At 42.5% G+C, this 20,586-nt stretch overlaps 3 protein-coding genes across 4 annotated transcripts in view; 1 reads left to right on the forward strand and 2 right to left on the reverse strand.

The window, feature by feature from the left end:
* LOC310772636 (glycerol kinase) overlaps positions 1 to 1,569 on the reverse strand; it is a gene marked incomplete at its 3' end in the record, with an annotated part of 31,504 nt that extends 29,935 nt beyond the window's left edge. For both annotated transcript variants that reach the window (XM_083632485.1, XM_083632484.1), the window contains exon 1: positions 1,443 to 1,569. In XM_083632485.1, coding sequence (XP_083488611.1) covers positions 1,443 to 1,535 — 93 coding nt within the window. In that variant the 5' untranslated portion in view covers positions 1,536 to 1,569. The remainder of the gene's footprint in view (positions 1 to 1,442) is intronic.
* On the forward strand, positions 1,417 to 13,579 carry nfkbiz (nuclear factor of kappa light polypeptide gene enhancer in B-cells inhibitor, zeta). The gene is made up of 13 exons (XM_083632486.1): positions 1,417 to 1,548; positions 2,258 to 2,321; positions 3,529 to 3,605; positions 3,788 to 3,933; positions 5,458 to 5,555; positions 7,980 to 8,278; positions 8,748 to 8,853; positions 8,971 to 9,117; positions 9,290 to 9,353; positions 9,696 to 9,865; positions 11,101 to 11,211; positions 11,301 to 11,468; positions 12,863 to 13,579. The coding sequence occupies exons 3-13, from the start codon at positions 3,550 to 3,552 to the stop codon at positions 12,899 to 12,901; spliced, it is 1,404 nt and encodes a 467-aa protein (XP_083488612.1). The 5' UTR covers positions 1,417 to 1,548; positions 2,258 to 2,321; positions 3,529 to 3,549; the 3' UTR covers positions 12,902 to 13,579.
* Positions 13,580 to 14,807: 1,228 nt separating this feature from the next.
* Positions 14,808 to 18,994, reverse strand: LOC310772892 (protein jagunal homolog 1-B). The gene is made up of 4 exons (XM_083632838.1): positions 18,884 to 18,994; positions 18,361 to 18,458; positions 18,035 to 18,107; positions 14,808 to 16,418 (listed from the first exon to the last, which is right to left on the reverse strand). The coding sequence occupies exons 2-4, from the start codon at positions 18,447 to 18,449 to the stop codon at positions 16,029 to 16,031; spliced, it is 552 nt and encodes a 183-aa protein (XP_083488964.1). The 5' UTR covers positions 18,450 to 18,458; positions 18,884 to 18,994; the 3' UTR covers positions 14,808 to 16,028.
* Between the last annotated feature and the right edge of the window lie 1,592 nt (positions 18,995 to 20,586).

Below are 20,586 nucleotides of genomic sequence, written 5' to 3' on the forward strand. Positions count from 1 at the left end.
GAGACACTCCGCCGTGTTCGTGACCTGTTCTATTGGAGCAAACACAAGGAGGATGTGCGGAGCTACTGCAGTGCGTGCGATGGCTGTGGAGCACAGAAAAGGGGCCGAAGAGAGTCACCCTGCAGAGGACTGACCCCACTGGGGGTTGAGAGGGACTGGGTGCTTCAGGTGGGATAGAAGCTTTAAAAGGAGAGGGTGGAAATGGGTGTGGGTTATTGTTCAAGTGAAATGTGTGTAAAAAAAAAAAAGAAAAAGAAAAGGGCTATTTGAATGGGAATGTTAATTGAAAATGTGGGTAATGCGCAGTAAGGAAATGATGGTGGTGGTGGAACGAAAAATAAGTGGTGTGTGAAAAAGAAAGGAGTACTTGGGGGGAAATTTAATGTCTGTGGGGGTTATTGGGAAAAAGTGTTGATGTGTTGGTGTGTTTTGGTACAGGGGGATATGTGTGGGTTGTGGGTGCCAGCGTGGGAGCTGGCCTAGAAGGGAGGAGGTAATGTGGCGACCCAGAGTTTGACATGTCGGTGGCGATTACGACGTTACGTGAAGGCAGCGGACCAGCCAGTGTGTAGGGGACTTCCGGTCTCGGGTGAGGAGCGAGTCTGAGAATACGAGGAAGCGGACTGGACGTGTGTGTAGCTAGGAGCTGTGTGTGTGTGTAGCTAGGAGCTATGAGTGTGAACCGGGAATAAAGACTGTACCAAGTATTGCCTCTTCTCCTCCTCATTAATGATCCGGGAGCGGATTATTACATCCGGCCGGTCCCTGGCCCCTTAGGTTTCTGACAATGTGGCCCACTGAACAATTTAGTTGAATAGCCCTGCCTTATGGTAATCAAATAGTAAGTTTACACACATTTTATTTACCACTTACATCAGTGCTGCTATAAGCTGATCTGTTGGTGTTGGAGGAGACAACACGGCGGATATAACATTATTTACAATGCTACAAAATATGTATTTATTTTCTCCTCTTCTTTCTACTGCTACAGCACACAATAGCTCTGTGTCGCTTCCTTTTCCAATAAAACAGCCACCAACAACGATGAAAATTGCTGTTGTTGTTACAGGGTCCATTCATTTTTCAGACGTTAAAATAACCTGAATGCAACTAACGAATTTACGAGGAGCACTTGAAGGCAGCACACGACTCAACGTAGCTAGCGAGAAAGATCTTAGTAGTAGTTTAGTTAACGCTACCAAACAGAACCTAGTAGGTTAGTAACCCTTCGCTAACACATCTCTACGTTTGCCAGAATAGATTGACGTGCAGTTCTGAAAACGTCAAGCAGGGCAATAACACCCAAGGGCACAGCTAGCCCTGTGCATTTTTGAAGTTGGGAATGAGAAATAACATAACAGAGCTAACCTTTAGCTTGCACTGAATGACTTTAGTCTCGCATGTCTCCCTGGTCTGTTCTACTGCGATGAAGCCATACTTACCAAGAAGCGAGTGGAGCTCGTCCCCTGGTCGATGGCAGCAACCAGCGGCCCCAACATAATCCGGTTTGAAGATGCGGCCATGGCGCCGTTCATGTGCGCTCTGTGGGTGAGTGCGTTGGAGCAACAGACCTCCGCACTGGGCTGGACTGGAAACCTACCGACGAACACCGGCAGAGGGGCTCACGGGGGCTCAGCTCAAAGCAAAGTCGGGTCTATCGGTCAGGTGGCATCACGCATGCGTCACTCTTGTTTTGGCCCTTAGTGATGACGCAACCAGTGGAAACAAACAAACTGCTAGACAAACAATATACTATATATATATATATATATATATATATATATATATATATATATATATATATATATATATATATATATATATATATATATATATATATATATATATATATATATATATATATATTCACTGAGCCTCCCCTGCAACTGCTTGGCGGCCCGACTTGACATTTGACATGTGGACTTGACTTTGTAATCTAGATTTGGGACTTAACTTGAGACTTGTGCCACAAGACTCTTGAGGAAAGTAGACATATTCCCATTTTACACATAGCATTAGGCTAATGGGACAGCTGTGCACCAGCGGTATGAGTCTGTACATTTTTACCCATGAAAAAAATCCTATGATAAAACAGGCTGCAAGTAATAGCACACATTTCACTGGAAACGCCCAACAACTCTGAACACAACACACCTGTAGGGAAAATCCCAACAGGTGAGCTGTTGACAGATGGTCAGGACCAAAGATATACAATGAGCTCTGAATACTGACACACACCATTCCTAAATGCCCACAGCTGTAGCCTACACCTTGCAAATGATCCAGTGGAGTTTTTCAGCCTGACCAGAACGTCTTAAAAGGTATGTGACACAAACACAGAAAATATATTATTATAATTATTATGTTTTTCCAGATTGCACATCCAATTATATTACAAATATATTGAATGGACAGCACAGTGTGGAGCAGAACTGTCTCCATATGTGCTTCCCCTTTGTATTATAATTTTTATTTTATTTTTTAATAGTTGACTGTGTGCAATATAAATGAAATTCTGCGTTTCAAAATGCTATATACCCATTTTGGAAAAACAAGTAGGCCTACTGTCCATTGCTTAAAAATAAAATAAGATAATAATAATAATAATAATAATAATAATAATAATAATAATAGTAATAATGCAACTGATCAAGTCATCAAAATATTACAATCTTGTAAGCAAACATCTTAAGATGGCTACAGTAATAGCCTCAATAATAATCCATGGTCAATTTAATATTCATTACAGCTATAATTTTGCATGGATAATGATTATACACATTTCAGTTTTATTTTCCAGTTGAGTACTGATTAATTGATAGAGGCTGTATTGTTTAATGTCTGTGATAATGTAGTGCAGGGCCTTGAGCTCATTTGCATATTAACTGGCCCTTAGAAACTTGTTTTTCTATCTGAGGAATGGAATTTCTGTCATTCAAAATGGTGGCATTGCCAATTTATAAGTATGTTTTCAAAACTGAAATGTTTAAAATCTTTTTTTCAATATGCAACAAAATCCTGTCACTAACTTTAGCTGTAGTAGACTAATGCAAGCTCACTACTAGAATAAGGTGGAGGGGTTCAGTAAACAATTGCTCAACTGTGCATGCGCAAATGCATGAAGCATGCAATATTTCTATATGGCTAATAATTGTGTTTTTATAGTTAATGGCAGTGAAGGTGATTATTCTATCAGTCCACTCTTTAGAGATCTTACTTAGATTAGGAATAGTGCTTTGCGTGCTTGATTCTAGTATAGTGACATACATGTATGTTAAACTGTTATTTGTTATTTGGCTACGTTTCTGCTTTGAGCCTAAACGATATAGTGTAAAGAAAGGCGGTGGCCGTGGGGGCAGGGGGGTGTTGGGGGGGGGGGGGGGGGGGGGGGGTTAACAGAAACATAACCTATAATAACCACATGTAATATCTTTGTTTTTAATTTAAACTTCAAACTTTTATTTTGAAACATGAAAGTTAAACCACTAATAAACCAGGAAATCAGGAAACCTGTCCCACTTGTGTCAGGTGACAGGGACGTACGGCAATATGTTGTTCCTCATTGCTGAAGATCCAGGGCAGGCACACACAGGGCAGGAGTGTTGGTGAGTCAGTGTCACACACACACACACACACACACACACACACACACACACACACACACACACACACACACACACACACACACACACACACACACACACACACTTAGGCATGACACACTGTCACTCTGCCGTTAAAGGTATAGCGCATTGTGTTGACAGGCAGTTACATTGTTGCATTACAGGAATCCTTTGGAAAAGAGACGTGTCTGTTCCAGCTGGAGTTCAGCGTTAATAAATGACTCCCTAAGAATGTTGGATCAAAGTTGGACCGAGACCAGTGGGAGACAAGTTCTGCTGATGGACACCGACTCAAACGAAAATGATAAAGGTGAGTCTTTTTTAATCACTGGCAAACAAATAAGCAGCACTAAATTCAAAAGGTGTTAAATTCCAACAATCTTTCTTTCTTTCTATTTCCTGGTAGCTGTGTAACAAGGAGACTTGTTTTGTTTGTCACAGGAATGAAGAAGTATGTCCAATACGTTTACCCACAAAACTACTGAGAGAACAGAACAGACCATACCAGGAAGAGATAGTTGATTATAGATACCAATGTTCAGTCTCTTTTCAGTTCACAGCACTCTCACACAGTAGGGGAGAAAAGATTACATGAGCCACTCTTTACATTTAGTGGCAAAAATAAATGTGTTTTTATTTCAAACAATAATCATGTATACCTCAGGTTGTTGGCTATTCATGGAAATTAAAACATTTTCTGTTGCTCGTCCAGTTTTTCAAGTACAAGCCATTAAAGAAGAGTTGATCGTTTGCCACAATTTACCCCAGGGTGGGGCCACATAGATCTGCCAAGGAGGCCAAACACTTGTTTGTTTTGTGTTCCTAGTCTTGTGGAATAATGATAGTAACATTAGGAAATACCACGTGAACACACACATACCGGTATGTGTTTAAGTTAACTTCATTTTAATCGAATTTAATTGGATTGGGGTTGGCCTAGAAATTGCCGCAGGGCTAGTGGCACATTTTTCCCCACAGCCACTCTCCTAGTTCACACAGCTTCACACAGTTAACTTTATAACCTCATATTGATAAAACCTTACACTAATAATGAGGCCTCAAATCTACCTAGTTACATTTAGATACAAGAATGATGGAGACTTTACCATAATGAAATCATTAAAAATCTGTGGTCACATGGTTAATTTCATGTATGCTGCGGGATAAATTGAGTCTTATGGTAAGATATTAAATTCTAACATACATACATAAAATACGAGACATTCAGATCACACTGTGTGTGTGTGTATATTGTGTATTAAATAGTAGTACAATGTAACAATATAATAATAGTAGCATATCATTTTTAGTAGTATATAATTGCTTGCTCTTTTGTTTTGCTTTCTTTGTTCTCTTTTACTGTTGTTTTTCTCTTTCTTGTTTCTTGTTTGCTTGTTGTTTTCTCTTGTTTTTGTTTATATTATGCTTTGATCAGATTATTGTTAATATTGGTTTAATTTCTTAGCTAGAGACCTAGAATAAGCCCATTAGGCTTTCCTGTCTCTACTGGCACAATCTTTTTTTATCCACTTGTTTCCTTTCGTCTGTTTTTGATTTTAATATGTGCAAATAAATCAAATTAAAAACTGAGCCAGACAATTATAACTTCCCTACCCGCTTGCTGTAGCTAGCGTGGCCTCCGCCCCTGCTCTTACTCAATCTGGTTTCAGTGTTTTTTTTTCTTTCTTTTTTTCTCACCATTGTAAATCTCCTTCTCACTGTCTGGTTGAATATGATCATATATCTGACTCCTGCAGAAGTGCCCCCCCAAAGCTAAAAGTCAAACTCCGCCTATGCATGGAGATGTAACAGTTGTGCATCGCTGTTGTTGCAGGGTGTGCCATCAGCACCCCGAGGCCACCGGCATGTCACAGGAAGAACACTGTGAAAGAGCTGATCATGATGAGACGCCTCACCACTCACAGTGGACAGGTAGCCCCTGTTTGTCTGTCTGTCTGTCTGTCTGTCTGTTCGTAGGATATCTCAAAAAGTTATGAACGGACTTGCACGAAACTTGGCAGAAACGTTGGTCATGGGACTAGAAGTGATTCATTTCAGACGCCCACTGGCCAACAGTGGGCATGGTAATGTAGCCTGGGTAAACCCAGCCCCCACATGACCTGCTCTCAGACCCTGCTCTCAGTGGTCACGTGGGGGCTGGGTTTACCCAGGCTAATGGTAATGATCAATCAATCACAAAGAGGCATCTGAACACACTACTAAACTTTGCAGAGGTTGGTCATCGACCAAGAACGAACTGATTAACTTTCCACACCCACTAGCCAAAAGGCCAATGGCCGTGGCAAATCACAAAAAGGCGCTTACAGCAACTTCCACATGCATTCATGTAACATAAAGTGACCAGATTTCTGAAATGAAAATCGGGGACATTTCCAGTTAGGCAGTCAATATATCATTAAAATATCCAATGTTATAATCTATGAAATACAAAAAAGGGACAATCCAAAATTTTGCTTAAGTTTGGAGTGTTATTTAGCCCCCTTCCTGACAAGCTAGCATGACATCGTTGGGGCCAATGGATGCCTTAGGTCCTCTAGATTCATATGATACCAGCATATTCACTCTAGCTTTAAAAATGAGCCTGCTAGACCCTCTGAAAGACAGTAATGTCAGCCGCTGACGAGGAGTAGAGGAGACATTTTCAGGGACAGCTCCAGCCAGGGACAGGTCACCAAAAACGGGGACTGTCCCCGAAAATCGGGGACGTCTGGTCACCTTAATGTAAAACCATGAAACTTTGTAGATAAGTAGGTCATGGGCCAACTTAGAACTGATTAACAATAACTTTCCACGCTCACTGCTCAAAAGGGGGTGTGGTAATGGCCTTGTTCGATCACAAAAAGGTGCATAACTTCCACACAGATTCACGTAACACCACAGAACTTTGCAGAAAGGTTGGTTGTGGGCCAGGGACGAACTGATTATCTTCCCATGCCCACTAGCCAAAAGTAATAGGGGTATGCCGTGGGTTATGCACTCTACCGAGTGCCCTCTATTAATGTTTTATGCATTTATCAGGGGGGGAAACAAAAACAAACAAAATAGCTATTTTCACTTGGTCAGAATGAATGGAACATAATATTAACGACATTAATTTTAAGAACTGTTTAGGGCAAAACATAGATATTTCTATGTATTTAATGTGTACAGAGAAGAAATAAAACAACCAGTAACAAAATTTCAACTAAATGCACGGTACAAATGATGAAGTTGTAATTACATGAGAAAATATATAATATTAGTGGGCACAAGCCATCAGAGAACGTAGATCATGATTTTTGCTTACAGTATCTCCAAACAAACAAATAGGTGCCATCATTGTCTTTCAGTCTGTGTTTCCTTTAGGAAGATACTGTTACGGTGCAGTCTTTGAATGTGTTGTCTCTGATCTATTATCCTCCTAGTCTTTTCAGCTCTTATTTTTATCTCGTTGTCTAGTGTAATCATTCACAGTTAAGCTTTAACTTCTGTTACACTTGTGGCTGCAACAGGGCCTGTAAGATGTAATATTTATTATGTGGTCGAAAGTCTGTCTCGAGAGATTACTGCTTGGCTGACCAGGTGTTGGCCAGCTCGCACTGTTGTTGTATTGGGCCATTGGCCCAACATGCAGAGGGACCGGCAGAATGGTCCACACACAGCTACAAACATAAACATCTACTGGGTCAAAGTCATAAAGGTCTTTCAGCCATTAATGGTTTTGATCAGAGTCCAGCAGTTACTCCCGATGCCACATGGTCAAGTTAGTCCGCATTAACAAACATTTGGCCATGGGCTGGCACGGAGCTTCTCATTGCCTCGTTCTTCACCAAACACTCCCACTTAGGGAGAATTACGTCAAACTCGCTCTGTAAGGGCTGCCCTCTAGCCAGGCCAGCCAATGACAACAGCCCAAACCCCTGACACACGCAAATATTCTCTGTTCATTCACAACACGGCTGCTACTACTATATGATTGACAGTCTATCTAACCAATGCCCGCCCATGAATGATGTGACTACAAATTAACAGCTTGACTGACAGTTAAACTAAACAATGAGAGTGAATAAATGCCCTGACAGGATGGTACTGTAGCAATACAAACAAATCTTTTAGTTCCGTCAGTATGAGGAAGAAGTTGGCTTCAAGGGCAATGCCAGAAGAGGGTGTGTTCTACTGCACTTGAGAATAGACTACATTTTCAAATACAAAATCTCAAACTTGAATTCTCACATTCAGATCCATGCAGAAAAACAACCGCAATTTGAAGTATAATCATGTCGAAAAATAGCTCATAAACTGTATCATGAAATGAGTTGAAGTCTCTTTGAACCGAATCATCCGTCTCTCTTTCAGAAACGGAACTGCTCAGAGAAAGAGAACATCTTGAGTCACAAGTGTAAATCTGTGAAGCCTGATTCGTTCTATGAATCCATGGCCAGTGAGCGTGGCCTGCACCTGTTGAGCACTCCAGCACCCATCAACTCCAGCATCCCTAATCAGTTCAGTCACATGACCCTGCAACATGTACAACAGCCAGGCCTGATCGCTGACGGGAAAATGACTTTCTTTCACTGGCAAATACTTCAAGAAGCAAACAAAATGGAGGGAGTTCATCCTGAGGTGTTGACTATGCAGGATGAAGACGGGGACACGTATGTATCGACTAATTGCATCATGAATAAATATCAATGTTCGGACAGATACAGATACAGATAAGCCTACTGTACACAAGCTGATTGCAAATATAACTTTTATCACAAGCATCGTCCAAACTCACCAATAGCAAGCACACTAATTCCAAACATTCAGTTTAGGTGCAGGGGCAAAATAAACTTAAAAAGAACAGGCCAGCATATAGTGTTGGAGTCGAGACCACCTAAACCGAGACTGAGTCAAGACCAAGACCGAGACCAAGACCGAGGGGGGGCGAAGCCGAGACGTTTCGGCAAAAATCCTTCCTCAGCGCTGGCCTGTTCTTTATGACAAGCATCCCTCAAAGTATCAGGATTACCTCTATTTCACGAGGAACACACTGCTATTCATGCACCTTCTTTGTGACTGGATGCACCCTCATTGTACTTGGATATATCCTCATAGACCTAATTCTCTTTCAACCGCCAGATGTCTTCACATAGCCGTGGCCCAGGGCAAAAGGGCTCTAGCCTATGTGCTTGCTGCGAAAATGGCTCGAATTGGCTCAATGGATATAAAGGAGCACAACGGCCAGGTATTATATAATTTTAATGTGATCTGATGTTTAATATTTATCTTTAATCCATACTTAAATAAATCCAAAGAAATACGGTATAGAGTATGTACTGTAAATTCACATCTTTGTTCACAGACAGCGCTTCAGATCGCAGTTGCTACCAATCAGCACTTGATTGTTCAGGACCTGCTGGCCCACGGGGCGCAGCTCAACACTAGAGACTGCTGGGGGCGCTCTCCTCTTCATGTCTGTGCTGAGAAAGGTCACTTTCTCTCCCTGCAGGTAAGCCCATGTCTGTTATTTTCTATTCATTAAAAGTTGTTTTCTAACTTCTTCTCAGAGTCTCTATCTTTCCTCAGGATGTTGGCTTGCAAAATTCACTAACTTAACCCAGCCTCAAAGTGTTATTCATCCATATCTTGCTGTCTTTTTTTGTATCTCACACTTGTCACAGAGCATCCAGATGGCCCTAACTGGGAACTGGCAACTAATTGATATCGAAATGTTAAATTACGATGGTGAGTACTTTATGTTTTTTTTATGTGTCTCTGCCAGAAGCAGCAGGAAAACAGAGGGTTTCTGTAGTTTGATGATAACATGAACTGTCTCTCCAGTCCAATCACAAAACAAACTGATACTTTTGAAAAGCAAAAGAACAGAAAGGGAGAGACTGGCAATACAGGGACTGTTTCATCCATTTATCCTACCATTTTGTAAGGGCAGGTATCACTTTTTCACCAAAGGATTTTTTGGGAGCTTAACTTGTCAAGCAGTGAATTACTTTGACATACAAGTGCCTGAATCCTGCTTGTGAGACATTTCTCTGACTAACTGTTGACACTGCTCTTCTCTCTCCTGAGGTTTAACTCCGCTCCATGCAGCGGTCTTGTCTCACAGCGCTGTGGTCAAGGAGCTGAGGAACATGGAAAGTAACTGCTCCTTCACAGCAACCAAGCTCCTGCAGAGGAGACACATGTACAGGGAATGTATCAAGACTCTGCTGCTCATAGGAGCCTGCTGTGGCACAAAGGTAACTAGACTCTGCTGCTCATAGGAGTCTGCTGTGGCACAAAGGTAACTAGACTCTGCTGCTCATAGGAGCCTGCTGTGGCACAAAGGTAACTAGACTCTGCTGCTCATAGGAGCCTGCTGTGGCACAACTAGACTCTGCTGCTCATAGGAGCCTGCAGTGGCACAACTAGACTCTGCTGCTCATAGGAGTCTGCTGTGGCACAAAGGTAACTAGACTCTGCTGCTCATAGGAGTCTGCTGTGGCACAAAGGTAACTAGACTCTGCTGCTCATAGGAGCCTGCTGTGGCACAACTAGACTCTGCTGCTCATAGGAGCCTGCAGTGGCACAACTAGACTCTGCTGCTCATAGGAGCCTGCAGTGGCACAAAGGTAACTAGACTCTACTGCTCATAGGAGTCTGCTGTGGCACAAAGGTAACTAGACTCTGCTGCTCATAGGAGCCTGCAGTGGCACAACTAGACTGCTGCTCATAGAAGCCTGCAGTGGCACAACTACTGCTCATAGGAGCCTGCAGTGGCACAAAGGTAACTAGACTCTGCTGCTCATAGGAGCCTGCTGTCGCACAAAGGTAACTAGACTCGGCTCTCTAGGTTTGGATGACTGAGGGCCAATTTAGGGACCCAACATGGATTGAGGGCCGTTCAAGAAAAAACGGAACACAAAAGAATTCCAAAAACACAGACAGACAGACAGACAGACAGACAGACAGGCACGCACGCACGCACACACACACACACACACACACACACACACACACACACACAACCTGCCAACATTAGGCTGTGGCAAAGCGGACCCCTTTGAAAAAGAAATTCCTTCGCCAAAATTTCGAGCATTATTTAGCCACCTTCCTGACAAGCTAGTATGACATGGTTGGTACTAATGGATGCATTGGGTATTCTTTAGTTTCATATGCTAGCAGAACTTCACTACCATACATACACTTCATCTCTCGCTTTAAAACTGAGCCCGCTACAGCCTCTGAAAGACAGTAAACCTACAGAGAATTGGACAAAATCTCATCATGTCACCTAACTCAAACGTACCACAAATGTCGTCTGGACATTTGTGGGTGGCTCAAGATGTGTTTATTTATGGAGGTAATGTTATTATAATGAAAACATTGCTCTATGGGTTGTAATAACACTGTTAACCATCATCATCATCATAACTAAAAGGGAGAAAATGGCAGCAGCCGAGCTATTCCTTTTGACAAACATCTTGTCCCACAGGATCTGAAAAGTGGACGGACTTCACTTCACATGGCTGCTGAGGAGGCAAATGTGGAGTTGTTTCATCTTTTCCTTGAGCAGCCCTCTTCACTGTCTGTTGTAAATGTCAAGGTTAGTGGTGGCAGTTTACTGCAGAATATTCTACATTACTCCAATGCTTTTGGACAACCTATCAAACCATTTGTCTATATATTTTCTAGACATTCAATGGAAACACAGCTCTGCACATTGTCAGTTCTTTGCAAAACCGCAAAGCTCAAGTGGATGCAGTGAGGCTGCTGATGAGAAGAGGAGCGGACCCCGGTGCCAGAAACATTGAAAATGAGCTGCCTGCTCAGCTGGTGCCCGTAGGACCCATTGGAGAAAAGGTACAGTATGTGTCACATGATCACCAAACCATCCAAACCACATCTACACTTTTCACTAAGATGCTGACATGTACATGTAATGCATTTGAAATAAGGCAGTGGGTGTCCTGGTAGTGAAGCGGTAGATTTCCTGCCTACCAAAACGTCGGTCGCAGGGTCAAGCCGCGGTGTGTTACCTCCGGCTTGATCGGGCATCCGTATACAGGCACAATTGGCCATGTCTGCGGGTGGGAAGCCGAATTAAGGGTTGTATCCTGGTCGCTGTACTAGTGCCTCCTCTGATCAGTCCTGTCCTGTTCAGGGGGGAGGGGAACTGGGGGGAATACCGTGATCCTCCCACGTGCTACGCCCTGCCGGAGAAACTATTCGCTGTCAGGGGGGGGAAATGACTGTATCGGAGGATGCATGTGTTAGTCCACAACTACAAGAGAAAATGGTGTATGTGTGTGTGTGGGTGGGGGGTAACATGGAAAAACTTGAGCAAAAAAAGAAAAACTAGAAATACCTCATCACAGATGTTTGACTCCGCCAACAAGTGAACAGTCTATATCCATGTCTGTCCAGAGTCATACAAGCACAAATACCTTGAAGACCACAGCGCAGTGGTGTGGCCATTCAGCCTTATGGCACTTTAGGCAATGTCACCTCAACAACACGGCTAATCGTTTTCAACATGGAAAATGGTCCCAAAACCACCCACTCCCCCTACCCACCCCTCAAACCGCGACTATCTATGACCTTCCTATCCCTAGCTACGGCCCCTTTCCCCACCCATCACCACAGTCCTTCCCACCACCCGAGCCCCATACCCACTCCCTCTACCCAGTATCCACCCCTCGAACCCTGACTCTCTATGACCTTCCTATCCCTAGGTACGGCCCATTTCCCCTAGCCCCGCCCCTTACTGATCACGCCCCCTCTCACCACTCACATCCCCCTAGACATTCCCCCAACCCACCCCTCAAATCCCGACTCTCTATGACCTTTGTATCCTTAGCTACAGCCCGTTTTCCCCAGTCCCGCCCCCTTCCTTGACCCCTCCCACCACCCACATCCCCCTAGTTTTGCTAAACTTTGTTTAAAGTGAATGTCATTATAAAAACTGTATCCCCATGTGACAAGTGCCTGCCTGGTGATGCATGCAAAAGTTACATGAACATTTAAAATGTGACACTTGTGACAGTATCCTTTTAACATAGAAACACTTCTATTTGAGTTTAATATCCTAAGCTGAATTGCTTATGTTTTAAATAATTAAAAAAAAAGAAAGAAAAAAGACCAAGAGTGGGGATATGTTTGCTAAGATTACAGACACTGAGAGGTCTTGATGCTTTTGGAAAGACCAACTGGTTGAATATGCATTGACTGGGTTAGTGTGTTGTGTGTTCTCACAGGTGCGGAAGATCCTGAAAGGGAAAGATGTTCATACTTAATTCAAGCTCAGAAACACTGTCAGTCAGACAGTCCCATCTATGAAGATATTTGCCAAATTATATTAAGGCAGATGCTAGTTGTTTCAATGAAACATGTTTAACTGTTCATTACAATGTAGTGCTCAGAAAAAAGAAGTGAAGCTTTCACTTCTATTTTGTGTTCTGACTCTTAGCATTTTTGTTTGTATTTTAGACATTTAGCGGACACATGATTAGTTTGATGAGTTAGTTAGCGGTTACGTGTTAGCCAATCTCCTGAATCTGCATGCAATCATGCGAACAATCAAGAGATCTGAAGTTATATTTGATTGAAAACTCTTTGTTAAATCATGTGACGAGATGTAAGTTTTGAAATGCTTACCTCTTCATTTATTTTATTATATTATTTTTATCTGTTATTTTTGGTTTGCATTAGCACAAAATTGTGGTAACATTTTGCAATATTGAGCTGTTAACATATTGTAGGTATTCCTCTTTCTAAAATCACTCTATTTTAATATTGTCAAGTTATGTATAATAGAACCTGGTTTGAAAAAAATATTGTGCTGGTAAATGATCTGTATATTTAGTTGCATTTTAATACAAGCTAATCTAAACTGTGCATTGACGGTGATTGTGATTTTCAACACAGAAAATAATTTTGTTGAATTTGAATTAAAATGTCTGTTTTCTAGAACTTTCAAGCATATAGCATGGACTCTGCCATTCTTTCCATCCTCACCATTAGTGTTAAATAGTTTCTAGGGGCAGATATTTTTTGTATGCTCTATCATTCATTCAGCCCAGGGGATTTGGGGCTTGCAATAACTAAGTTCTACGACTCCTTTACTTGGATCAATGTGACAAAATCTACAAAGATGGTCCAGGAACATTTGGGAAGGTCACATTTGTTGATGTAAACACAGCTTGTCTGTGGTTAAGAATAACACCAAACAGAAAATGATTGTGAATGGGTAGGTTATGGCAGCTCCATACTCCAGCTCCATACAGCCCAAGTACAAGGAGTTTTGCCACTACACTTATCTACTAAGCAGCATTTTGTTTTATGTGCGATCGGGCTGAAACTTTCAGGGTGAGGGGGTGTAAAGAAACTCCCTTCACATCGTAGGAATAGAGGTCACATGATCGCCATTGCTCTTCAAAGAAAATTACTTATCCTTTTCTATTTTTGTCAAGCCAAGATAAAATCAGAAATACCTGGAAAAGTGTTTCCAGGGTCCAAAATCTGCACCAGCCATGAGCCAAATGCTGGTAAAAAATGCAAGTAGCTGTAGATAATTTGTTTTACTCACCAGCCAAAACAACTAATCTATTGAGTGGCTGGTAAAACTTGGAACATTCACTACCCATTTTGCCACTAGACAAAAAATATGAATGAACACTGAGTGTTTCTACATTTTCTTTTGAGTAATGACATCTTCCAATAGGAGTGCTTCTCTGACCCTTGTTTGCTTCTTTAGTTGTCGTCTGCCACATGGGATGGAATGAGATTAGAGGCTGTGGTGCAAAAGAGACCAAAGAGAAGGCAAATGAGATCATGGTGTCTCAGGGGACAGATAATCCAGAGAACCACCTGCTCCACAAATCAAGTGTTCATCTTTCAAGAGATAGAATGACTGGGACTAGAGCTACTACAACCCTCTGACATTTAGCCATTAACCAAATGAAACAAACATCACATCACTTTAAATATCTGAAGCAGTGGGTCTTTAAATGTTTCCACAAGTATAACATAGTTGGACAGACAAAAATACACCATGAAATGCCATCTAATATTTTTGCAATACTGATCAATCAATTAACACTACGCATATATGTGTATATATATATATATATGAAGAGTTAATTTGCAAAAACAGGTAAACACCATTCTTAAAATGAACAAACATGTTTGATACTCCCTGGAGTGCACATAGAAAACATTTTTGATGTGATTTATGTGAAAAATATCAAATTAATATGTTTTAGTTATGATTGATAATAAAAAATTTCCCAAAAATAAATTACAGTATAAAACTATAAATACATCAATATATAAAATAAAATAATGACCAAGCTGCGTGGCCTCGCCTGCCCTATTGGCACGCGCGTGTTGCTCACTATGTTATTGAATCAGTGATGTCACAATGCGATGTCACCTGTGTGTGCCTCATTATATTACTGATGACATCATCAGTGTGTGCGTGTGTCCCTATGACATCACTGATCAGTCTTGTCACAATGCCTCGTGTGTGACATCACTGATCAGTTTTGTCACAATGCCTCCTTGTGTGTGCGCCCTTATGACATCACTTTTGACATCATCACTGATGACATGTCAAAACGTCATGCTGCAATTAAAAACCTCTTTAATGGGGAGCTCCTTGGTGTGTGGATCCTTCTTTTCATCTTGTAAGTTATTTTTGATCCAGCACCTGCCATAGTAATTTTGGATGTATGTGTCTTTTTTCCTGTCAACTTCAACATACTTAACTGTCAAGGTGGGAAATAGTAAGAACTGCTAAGCTTCTCATACTGGATGCTAAGCGACATACAGGCTGGTAGCCTTCTCATACTGGATGCTAAGCGACATACAGGCTGGTAGCCTTCTCATACTGGATGCTAAGCGACATACAGGCTGGTAGCCTTCTCATACTGGATGCTAAGCGACATACAGACTGGTAGCCTTCTCATACTGGATGCTAAGCGACATACAGACTGGTAGAAACGTTGGCCAGTTATAGCAGTACTCAGATCCAAGTACTTGGATGATTGGTTCAATTTATTATTGTGCATTTTGAAACAGGGCAGAAGAATGCATGTACAGAATGACAACAGTCACAGTAGTCCAGGGACTGACCATAGAATACCATATTTGACACCAAGATCATCACTGTCAAGCCTTATAAATATAGAGAATGATGACCTTAGCACAACAATGCTTTATTTTTGTTTTCCTCTCTTCAAGGCCTCGTGTGGCTCCATCAGTCAGGCATTAATGATCTTAATCTTCCTCCTGTGACAACAGTTCAGGGGCTGATTTCCCAATAAAACACCTTAGCTCCAAGATCCTCTTTGTCCACACAGGCCAACAAACAAACACAGCTGATCTTAGCACTAAGCACGCTTTGGAAACAAGCTGGCAATCTCATTTCTTCTTCTTCTCCTGCGTGCTGGTGAACCACTGGTCCAACAGCTTCTTGCTGTAGTAGATCTGCCAGCCGTGCACCTGCACAGCGATAACGATGACCAGGTACATGACGGACACGGCCGAGAAGCCGAAGATGAAACGGTAGGCCTTGCCGTGCCGGTAAAGCTGCTGAGCTACGGGGAACATCTCCATGCTGCCGTAAATGAGCGGAGCCACGCAGAAAAGCCCAGAGCTGATCATGGAGATGACCAGGTAGCTGATGTTGTTGCGCGGCAGGGCCATGAAGCTGAAGAGGGAGGGAACGATGCTGAGGAGGTAGGGGTACTCCCACTGGTACGGCGAGGCCACCACCCTGTGGGACACCAGGCTCAGCTGGCTCACCGTCACCTGAGAGAGGACAGACAGTTCAGACCGTTACTACCAGCCCCGCTGCTGTTACAGTTGGAGGAGCAGATCAGTGATTCTCCCACGGCGCAGCCGAGGGCATCACGAGGCAAATTCAGGTCAGGCAGTCAGACAGATTGGTAACGCTTAAGTTGAATTTATGCTCGGACGCGAAAGTCCTTGCTGTGCCTCGCCGTGGGTCGCGCAGTGGACAAGGAGCCTGCCGGTGAGGCTTTCGGCAGCTCCCCAAAAATATGACGGAGCGTTGCAGCTGAAGTGAACAGTGCAAGAACTGTGATTGGCCGTTGCCTTGGACCGCATCACTCCTGTTGTGTACTGACCGGCTGCCAACATGAGGGGGTGCCCAGATCTGGACGTTCCGAGTAGGACTGTCTAGCTGCAGCTGTGGACAACGTCCCAATGCAAGGCTCATCTTGAAGCATACATCTCGCTTTAGTGAGATGTTGCAACACCACGCTGACGTGACCTGTGTGTGTGCACAGTCGATGTCATCATTACGGTAAAAGTAGCTATAGCTTCTGGCCCCAAAATGCTGTGAAACTTATTGAAACCTTTATGGTGGCGTGCACATGATACTAAGCCCAAGGATACTCAATGTAAGTTTGGGCCACCAAGGACATGGAGCTTTTGACATTTAGAAAAGGTGTATCAACTGGTGAGTATCTGAGTGTCCAGTTGCATGAAAACATTGTCCCTTTAGGTAAATAATTCATTGAGGTGAGGGGTTTCTCTAGGAGCATCACATGAAAGGATTTCCTCAGCTAAGGACTTGTATTTAGTGTTACAGTAGTTTCAGCTTAACAATGCAGTTGTGTCCCTCGTTACCGTGGCAACTGCACTGCACGATCTGCAGAGGCTCGGGAGAACTTAGGGTATAAAAGGTAACTAAGAGTTTTTGTGCAATCGGGTACACACTTCTGACTAACTTCACCGTGGTAAGGAAACTACGTTTGGAAAGCGTCGCTAAATGAAGTTCTTGTTAGCCATGAGTTGGATAAAGATCTTTGGGATGCTAGTAATGACCCTATGTCAGACATAATCATTCTAATGTCCCTTTTGGGCTAACGGAGCCCCACTTTCTGCTGTTAATTTACATACATCCACATCTTTTTTTGCCCTATACAATTTGACATGGTATCTAATAACTGACATTTTTAACTGATCACTGTGTCATGATGCTTCAGTGCACTGGATTGAACAGGTGCCAGGGGCCTGTGTACAGTATCTGTGCTTTTTTTTAGAAACTATTTCCTCACCTTGTGACATTTTTATTACTATTTAATGCCTTATTTTCCCTTGCCATCGTCACGCATGTGCCACTTCTTGCCCTAGTGTCAAAACAACAAGTGAGTTTTAAATCTATTTGACACTGAACAGATAAATGGTTCAGATTTGGGTAGAGGGCTCCCTCTAGTGTCATCAATGTAAAACTACACTGTCTGCATTGTGTGTAGTAGAATGCAAGTTTTCACCTGTAAAGTACAAGATTGCTTTTCTGCAAACGAGTGCAAAGTGACATCTCGAGTAGGCTGCATAATTTGCTTAATTAACTCATTCAAAAACACTTTTTCAAAAAACTAGAAACGGTTTGCCATTACCTGAGCTGCCATCAGCACCCAGATCAGCACATGGACAATGTTGAGTTTGCGGATTTCAGACTTCAAGGCAACGCTGTGCAAAATGACAGAGGTGGACAATGAAGGGGGAGGTAAGCATGACGCCTTGAGTTGCTATACTGTATGTTAAATTTCACTTGTTTATGATAATATGCACTATGCATTTAAAAAAATACACTTGATTCAGTTGTCATTAAGAGGAGGTCGGGTGATGGGGATCTCTGGATCTGCTGTCCCCCAAGATCTGAGGCGCCAAACACTTGACCATTTTCCTCTAGGACTATTACTTATTCGGTAAAAGAATGCACCTCATCTGGTAGTGTTTGGCAACCCTCTCGCGGTGCTGAAAGTCACTGCCATCCGTGCCTGATGCTCTGGGACCTTCTCGCGAAGCCATGATAGAGGTCTGAAAACACAACATCTCAAGCATGAAACAAAAGAGTTTCCTATCCTATCTCATCTCATCTCATTCCAGCTAGGAGACTAGTTTTGAACGCTGGAGCTAGAGAGATAACTACTCCACAAGTTTTGCATGGCTTTTTGAAATACTTTGGCAATCACTTGCTTAAAAAGAAAGAAAGAAAGAAACGCTTCACTTAGCTAACGCTAATATTTGGGAACTTCCGACCATAACACTCTCCAGGATAACGCTAGCTGCAATTGCCCGTGCAAAAGCTTCAGCACTTCAGTTAGGCTAGTGGCAAAGGGGGATCTGAGCTAAAAAGCTAACCCTGCCTGGATAGCAGCTAGCTAACGTTACGTTAGTCTTGTCAACTACATTTCGATAGCACCCGGCAGTGCAACGTTTAAACGATTAATCACATGACTTACTTTTTATCCAGTGCTGTTCATAAACCGTATAATAAGTAGCTTGAAATCTAAATGAACAACGACAATGTCAGAGTGTGACACAGAGCGGAAGTATGACATCTTACATCGTGATTGGTTAGAAGATGAAACTGACTTCTTCTTCCCTTTGTTTTACGGCATCCAGCTTATTGGTGCATTACCGCCACCTTCTAGCTTGGAGTGGACGGATACGAAGGTCTGGGACTGGGACCCAGGCAGGCAGGTAAGCCTGAGGCCACCTTCTGCTGCTCCGGAGTGTGGATCATCAGACAATCGACTTCAGAATCAGAATGAACCAGTATGTACTATGTAGCCTACACATACAAGGAACTTGATTCCGGTTTGCGTTGTACTCAAAATACTCACACACAGAAGATACCCATCCCTAACTGTCTGTCTATCTTTGCCTGACTATGATGTGGCTTTCCATAAATGTATTGTCTTTATAACATTGCCTCAGCTGCAGAAGAGGGTTCTCGGATATAAGATGAAAGTTTGTATCTCCAAAACCTCCACTTGTCAGGCAACAGTCACAGCACCACTGAGTAACAACAGCACATTTTTGAAAACACAAGACTTTGAATGGGATATCTGGCACTGGAGCCATGAAACTCACCCAACATCATTTTTCAACAAGAATCAAAAGAGTTGAAGCATTTACCTAAATTTGAACTGTATGATTACAAATCTGCTCTTGTGCCATTTCTACAATTTTAATGGGTTCTTAATGGAGTAACAAGTGCAAGTCTTCCCATTATAAGACAGTTTTGTTTATTTCACCTGAGCCACCAAGACATCCATTACTAATACTAGCAGTAGCAGCAGTAGTAGCAGCAGCAGTAGTAGCAGCAGCAGTAGTAGCAGCAGCAGTAGTAGTAGTAGCAGTAGTAGTAGTAGTAGCAGTAGTAGTAATATAGCTCAACAGCCACGTGACTTTTTCATGACGTCATTGCCCTGGAAGTAAGTTCCCCATTCATTTTCTCCATAGACGTTTCGAAAAATCCTTATATAATGAGTTTTAAAGCAGCTACAAGCAACTTTTTCGATTGTTATTAAACAGTATAAATTTAATATCAATGCATCACATCTTACCTCTAATAGTCGACGAGACCATCGCAGAGTAGTCTCGCTTGAACCCCGAGTGAATCGGCCAGTGTTAGTCTGTCTGTGGCCAGGGCAGATCAGGAAGTGAAATGAAACGGTTTGCAGCAGCCACTTCGGCCATAACCACAAAATAACTTCCAAAAAACCTGTTAGAATATAACGAGAGATGTTCGCGAGAGTATGCGTGGCGTTCACATTGTTTATGCTGCGTTGCTAGGCAGCGCGAACGGGGTAGGCAGGCAGCTGCGTTTCACTTCCGGGTTTCACTTCCGCGTTTCACTTCCGGGTTTAGCCGGTCTGGCGGTAAGAGAGAGAGAGAGAGAGCCCCCTGTTGACGCGAGTTTAGACAGACACAGACTTAATAATCATGTAAGGGAGCAATCTCCAATTCACACGGCTTTGGTCTCAGCTACTATTATAGGTAAGATGTGATGCATCAATATTGTAATTATACTGTTTAATAACAATCGAAAAAGTTGCTCGTAGCTGCTTTAAGGCTGGAATCATCCTCGGACATGCATCCTCCTCATCCTGTTCCTGCAAGAAGCAGAGATGAAGAAAACTCAGATACTTGCATTTCA

The sequence above is a fragment of the Poromitra crassiceps genome (assembly GCF_964638095.1).
Source record: "Poromitra crassiceps genome assembly, chromosome: 3".
NCBI lineage: Eukaryota > Metazoa > Chordata > Actinopteri > Beryciformes > Melamphaidae > Poromitra > Poromitra crassiceps.

Coding starts and splice junctions, on each gene's coding strand:
- nfkbiz (XM_083632486.1), top strand. CDS start 3,550: ATGTTGTTCCTCATTGCTGAAGATCCAGGGCAGGCACACACAGGGCAG. Junction 3,606..3,787: donor CACACAGGGCAGGAGTGTTG/GTGAGTCAGTGT, acceptor GTTGCATTACAG/GAATCCTTTGGAAAAGAGAC. Junction 11,212..11,300: donor TGTCTGTTGTAAATGTCAAG/GTTAGTGGTGGC, acceptor TATATTTTCTAG/ACATTCAATGGAAACACAGC.
- LOC310772892 (XM_083632838.1), bottom strand. CDS start 18,449: ATGGCTTCGCGAGAAGGTCCCAGAGCATCAGGCACGGATGGCAGTGAC. Junction 18,108..18,360: donor GCCAAACACTACCAGATGAG/GTGCATTCTTTT, acceptor CATTTTGCACAG/CGTTGCCTTGAAGTCTGAAA. Junction 16,419..18,034: donor GGGTGCTGATGGCAGCTCAG/GTAATGGCAAAC, acceptor GTCCTCTCTCAG/GTGACGGTGAGCCAGCTGAG.